The following is a 5,136-nucleotide window of genomic DNA, read 5'->3' as shown; positions in this document are numbered from 1 at the left end:
TGCATGTACAATGGTTATATAGGTTAGACTTTAATTATTTGTTAAATTGATGATAACTCCCACAGGTTTGAACTGGGATTGGAGAAACCTGATCCGAAAAGAGCGTTACAAAGCGCGTTCACGATTGCAATCGCTTATGTTCTTGGCGGTTTTATACCGCTACTTCCCTACATGTTCATACCGCAAGCCATGGAAGCGGTAGTGGCGTCTGTGATCATAACTCTGTTCGCTCTCTTCGTATTTGGCTATGCAAAAGGGCACTTCACCGGCAGCAAACCGCTAAGGAGTGCGTTTGAAACCGCCTTCATAGGAGCAATTGCCTCAGCGGCTGCTTTTGGTATGGCTAAAGCGGTGCAACATTAGCATCAGTAACAAAACTTATGTTTGCGTTTAATGTTTTTTTTTTAATGGTTTGAAACTTCTTTATTGCATGCGTTGTGGTTCTTATCACGCTCAAACTTATGGCAACCAAATTAAAATCCTTTATCTTTTATAAGCACAATTCACTTGGCAAATAAAAATTTGACACATGGTAATTAAGTTTAAGAAAAAATTAAAGAAAATAACATCGAAACAAGTATTTTACTGTTTTTTTTTTGTTTATCAAGATAAAACGTAGACTATTTATTTTATTTTTAGGAAAAAATGAATTCCAAAATTTTCTCTCAGCACGATTGCACGATCTCACTACTGTTAAAATTGTTTTCTCTCCCTCTACAAATAAAAATGACGATGAATGTATTTAAATACTGTTAAATATTTTGCTATCGAACTACAAAGCTCTCTTCCTATTCAAGGTAAAGAACAATTGTTGGATTCAACCAATATTCAAGAAAGCGGTCTACACGGCCTAAAATTGTATATATTATTCAATATATATTTGTAATTTTAACTATATATATTTAAAATTTTAAGTTTCATATTCATATACATAATTATAAATGTTCACATATTATTAATCTACACCAAATAAATGCACTTTTCTATTTTTTGTTTATAATTTTTTCTAACATATATTTTTATGTTACAAAGAGCGTTACAAAGCGCGTTCAAACATAAGTTTTGTTATTGATGCTAATGTTGCACCGCTTTAGCCATACCAAAAGCAGCCGCTGAGGTAATTGCTCCTATGAAGGCGGTTTCAAACGCACTCCTTAGCAGTTTGCTGCCAGTGAAGTGCCCTTTTGCATAGCCAAATACGAAGAGAGCGAACAGAGTTATGATCCCAGACGCCACTACTGCTTCCATGGCTTGCGGTATGAACATGTAGGGAAGTAGCGGTATAAAACCGCCAAGAACATAAGCGATTGCAATCGTGAACGCGCTTTGTAACGCGCTCCTATATATATTTAAAATTTTAAGTTTCATATTCATATACATAATTATAAATGTTCACATATTATTAATCTACACCAAATAAATGCATTTTTCTATTTTTTGTTTATAATTTTTTCTAACATATATTTTTATATAAATTATATATAATATCATATATATAGATAATGGTTTATGCTCTATGTTGAATTTATTGGGTCGTGCCAGTTTCCGTAAGTTTAGGAATAAAAAAGACTTGTTCTCTTTAGTTTGTTTCAGTTAATTTTGTTTTGCGTAAAACTAGCTTAGTGGTTAAGCTAATGGAGTTGTGTCCTTGTTTTTAGTTTGCTCCAGTTATTTGCTTAAGTTGTTGTAAAACTATAAAACGCATTGAGACGTGATGAATATATTCAGATCATTTTAGTGCAACATTGTGTCTTCTCTGAAACTGCAATTACAATTAGTATGAGAGCAAAATACAAATTTTTCAAAGTGAGAAAAGAGAGAACAGCGAAAGAAAGATGAGTGAAGACAAAACACTTGTGATTCCTCACTTCGACGGTCATTACGATCATTGGAGCGAGTTAATGGAGAACCTCTTACGGGAAAAGGGGCTGTGGAGTCTAGTAGAAGAAGGTGTTTCTGAGCCAGCAGCGGGAATCAAGACTATTGCAGCGCAGCAGAAGAGTCTTGAGGAGTTGAAGAAAAAGGATCATCAAGTCAAGTATTACCTGTTTCAAGCAATCGATCCGGTCGTATTTGAACAGATCTTGGATCGCAAAACATCCAAAATCATCTGGGAATCCATGAAGAGAAAGTTTGGAGGAAACGAGAGAGTGAAGCGATCTCTTCTCAAAACCTTAAGGAGAGATTTTGAGGTTCTTACCATGAAGAATGAAAAGAGTATTGACGACTACTTCAAAAGGGTGATGACTGTTTCCAACCATATGAGAAGTAATGTGGAAGACATGCTAGATTAGAAGATCGTTGAGAAGATACGTCGAACTCTGACCGAAATATTCACTTATGTTGACAAGTCTATCGAGGAGTCTAAAGACACAGGGAACATGAAGATTGATGAGCTACAGAGCTCTCTATCCGTTCACGAGAAGAAATTCAAGAAGAGCAACCGTGAAGAAGAAGCTCAAGCTCTCAATGTCTGAGGAAGAGGACGAGGATCCTATAGAGGTCAAGGGAGGGGCAGAGGACACTCATTTAACAAGGCAAAAATTGAGTGTTACAGCTGCCACAATCTTGGACACTTTGCCTATGAATGTCCAAGTGGGAACAATGGTGTACACTTTGCAGAGATTGATGAAAAAGAGTAAGTTCTTCTTATGGCTTATGTTGAACTTCAAGGGACCAGAAGAGGAGATGTCTGGTTCGTAGATTCTGGATGCTCAAACCACATGTGTGGTGAGAGAAACATGTTCTCGAGTTTGGACACTACATTCACTCACAATGTCAAACTCGGGAATAACAACAAGTTGATGGTCAGTGGAAAAGGAGTCGTGAAGATAACACTCAATGGAATAAGCTACGTGGTTAATGACGTTTATTACGTCCCTGAATTGAAGAACAATCTGCTAAGTGTTGAGCAACTCCAAGAGAAGGAGCTGGACGTCTTGTTCAAAGGAGGAGAAAGAAGAACTTGCAGCATCTATCATCCCTTAAGAGGAAAGATAGCAGAGTCCATTATGACTGCAAATCGGATGTTCGTTCTGCTAAGTGATACATGTGATAAGGCAATGGAGGAAAGATGCTTACAAGTTGATGTTGCAAACAAAGAAGAACTATGGCATCATCGATATGGTCATCTCAGCTACAAAGGTCTTCTCATCCTGCGTAACAAGGAGATGGTCACCAGATTACCAGACATTGGACAAATGAAGATCACATGTGAAGCATGTATCAAAGGGAAACATCACCGAGTCTCTTTCCCAAAACAGAGCAAATGGAGATCAATCGAAAAGCTGGAACTCATCCACTCTGATCTGTGCGGTCCAATTAATCCACCATCAAATAGCCAAAAGAGGTACTTAATAAGCTTCATTGATGATTTCTCAAGGAAAACATGGATATACTTTGTAGTAGAGAAATCAGAGGCCTTCCACATTTTCAAAGAGTTCAAGGCGTTTGTGGAAAAGCAATCAGGGAATTTCATTAAGTGTCTGCGAACTGACAGAGGAGGAGAGTACAACTCTACTGAGTTCAAGGAGTTTTGCAAAGAACACGGGATCAAGCGACAACTCACCACTGCATACACTCCGCAGCAAAACGGAGTCGCTGAGCGCAAAAACATAACGATTATGAACATGGTGAGGGCGTTGTTATCAGAGAAGGAAGTGCCAAAGAGTTTTTGGCCAGATGCAGTACAGTGGGAAAATCATGTTCTTAATCAATCTCCTACAGCGATCGTGAAAGATATGACACCGGAGGAAGCATGGAGAGGTTCCAAGCCATCGGTTGAGTACTTCAAAGTCTTTGGTAGCATCGGATACATCCATGTTCCCGATGTCAAATGAACCAAACTTGACGACAAGAGCATGATGTGTGCCATGACTGGCTACAGTAGCAAATCAAAAGCTTTCAAAATGTTTGATCCCATAGAGAAGAAGGTTCATGTTAGCAGAGACGTGATCTTTGAAAAGGAAAAGAAATTGAAGTGGGACGATAGTTATTCAAGTGAACAAAGCATGGAGCTTGAGTGGGAAGATGAGTACGAATGTGTTGAAAATGAAAACGAAGAAGAGGAGGTAGAAGCAGGAGATCAAATTGAGGACTTTTCCTCGCCCATTCAAGTCAACACTGAAGCTACAAACTCAACAGTTTGTAGACCAAGAAGGCCACCTGCTTGGCACGATGATTACACCTCTGGAGAAGAATTATCTGATGCTGAAGATGAGGCAAACATGGCGAGAATTTGACTTGAAATGATGGCTTTCATGGTCATCTCAGATCCAACAACTTTCATGGAAGCTGCAAAGCACTTGAGGTGGAAAGAGGCGATGGATGCTGAGATAAGTTCGGTTGAGAAGAATCACACCTGGTTGTTGGTGACGCTTCCAGATGGAGCAAAGGCAATCAGAGTGAAATGGATCTACAAAACCAAATTCAACGAGCTGGGAGAAGTAGACAAATTCAAAGCCAGACTTGTCGTGAAAGGCTATGCTCAAGAGTATGTAATTGACTACATAGAAGTCTTTGCACTTGTGGCTCGAATGGATACTGTAAGAATGATTATCACAATGGCAGCTCAACACGGTTGGGGTATTCATCAACTGGATGTGAAATCGGCATTCTTACATGGCGAGTTAAAGGAGGATGTTTTTGTGTAACAGCCTCAAGGTTATGAGGCAACCGGGAAGGAGCATATGGTTTACAAATTGCACAAAGCCCTGTATGGACTAAAACAGGCACCAAGAGTCTGGTTCAGTCGCATTGAAGCTTACTTTATTAGAGAAGGTTTCGAGAGCAGCATCAGTGAACAAACCTTGTTCATCAAACGCAGAAGAGGTAAAATACTCATTGTTAGCATCTACGTTGATGACTTGCTTTTTACTGGTGATGATGATGAGTTGTTACCTGAGTTCAAGCAGTCTATGAAAAGGGAATTCGATATGACTGATTTAGGTAGAATGAGATAATTTCTTGGCATAGAAGTAGTGCAAAAGTACAATGGCATTTTTATCTGTCAAAGAAAATATGCAGCGGAGGTCATCGAGAGATTTGGAATACAGAATTTTAATTCTGTTTGCAATCCAATAGTTCATGGTCAGAAAATTGGTCGAGACGAGGCAGGTGTGAAGGTCGATGCAACTT

At 38.8% G+C, this 5,136-nt stretch overlaps 1 protein-coding gene across 1 annotated transcript in view; it reads left to right on the top strand.

The window, feature by feature from the left end:
• Window positions 1-363, top strand: part of LOC104783442 (vacuolar iron transporter 1-like) — a 2,573-nt gene extending 2,210 nt beyond the window's left edge. Inside the window, exon 3 of the mRNA XM_010508598.1 lies at window positions 66-363. Coding sequence (XP_010506900.1) covers window positions 66-363 — 298 coding nt within the window. The remainder of the gene's footprint in view (window positions 1-65) is intronic.

The sequence above is a fragment of the Camelina sativa genome, chromosome 4 (genome assembly GCF_000633955.1).
Source record: "Camelina sativa cultivar DH55 chromosome 4, Cs, whole genome shotgun sequence".
Taxonomy (NCBI): Eukaryota; Viridiplantae; Streptophyta; class Magnoliopsida; order Brassicales; family Brassicaceae; genus Camelina; species Camelina sativa.
The sequence above is the reverse complement of the archived record's forward strand: the minus strand, read 5'-3'. Positions and strand labels throughout refer to the sequence as shown.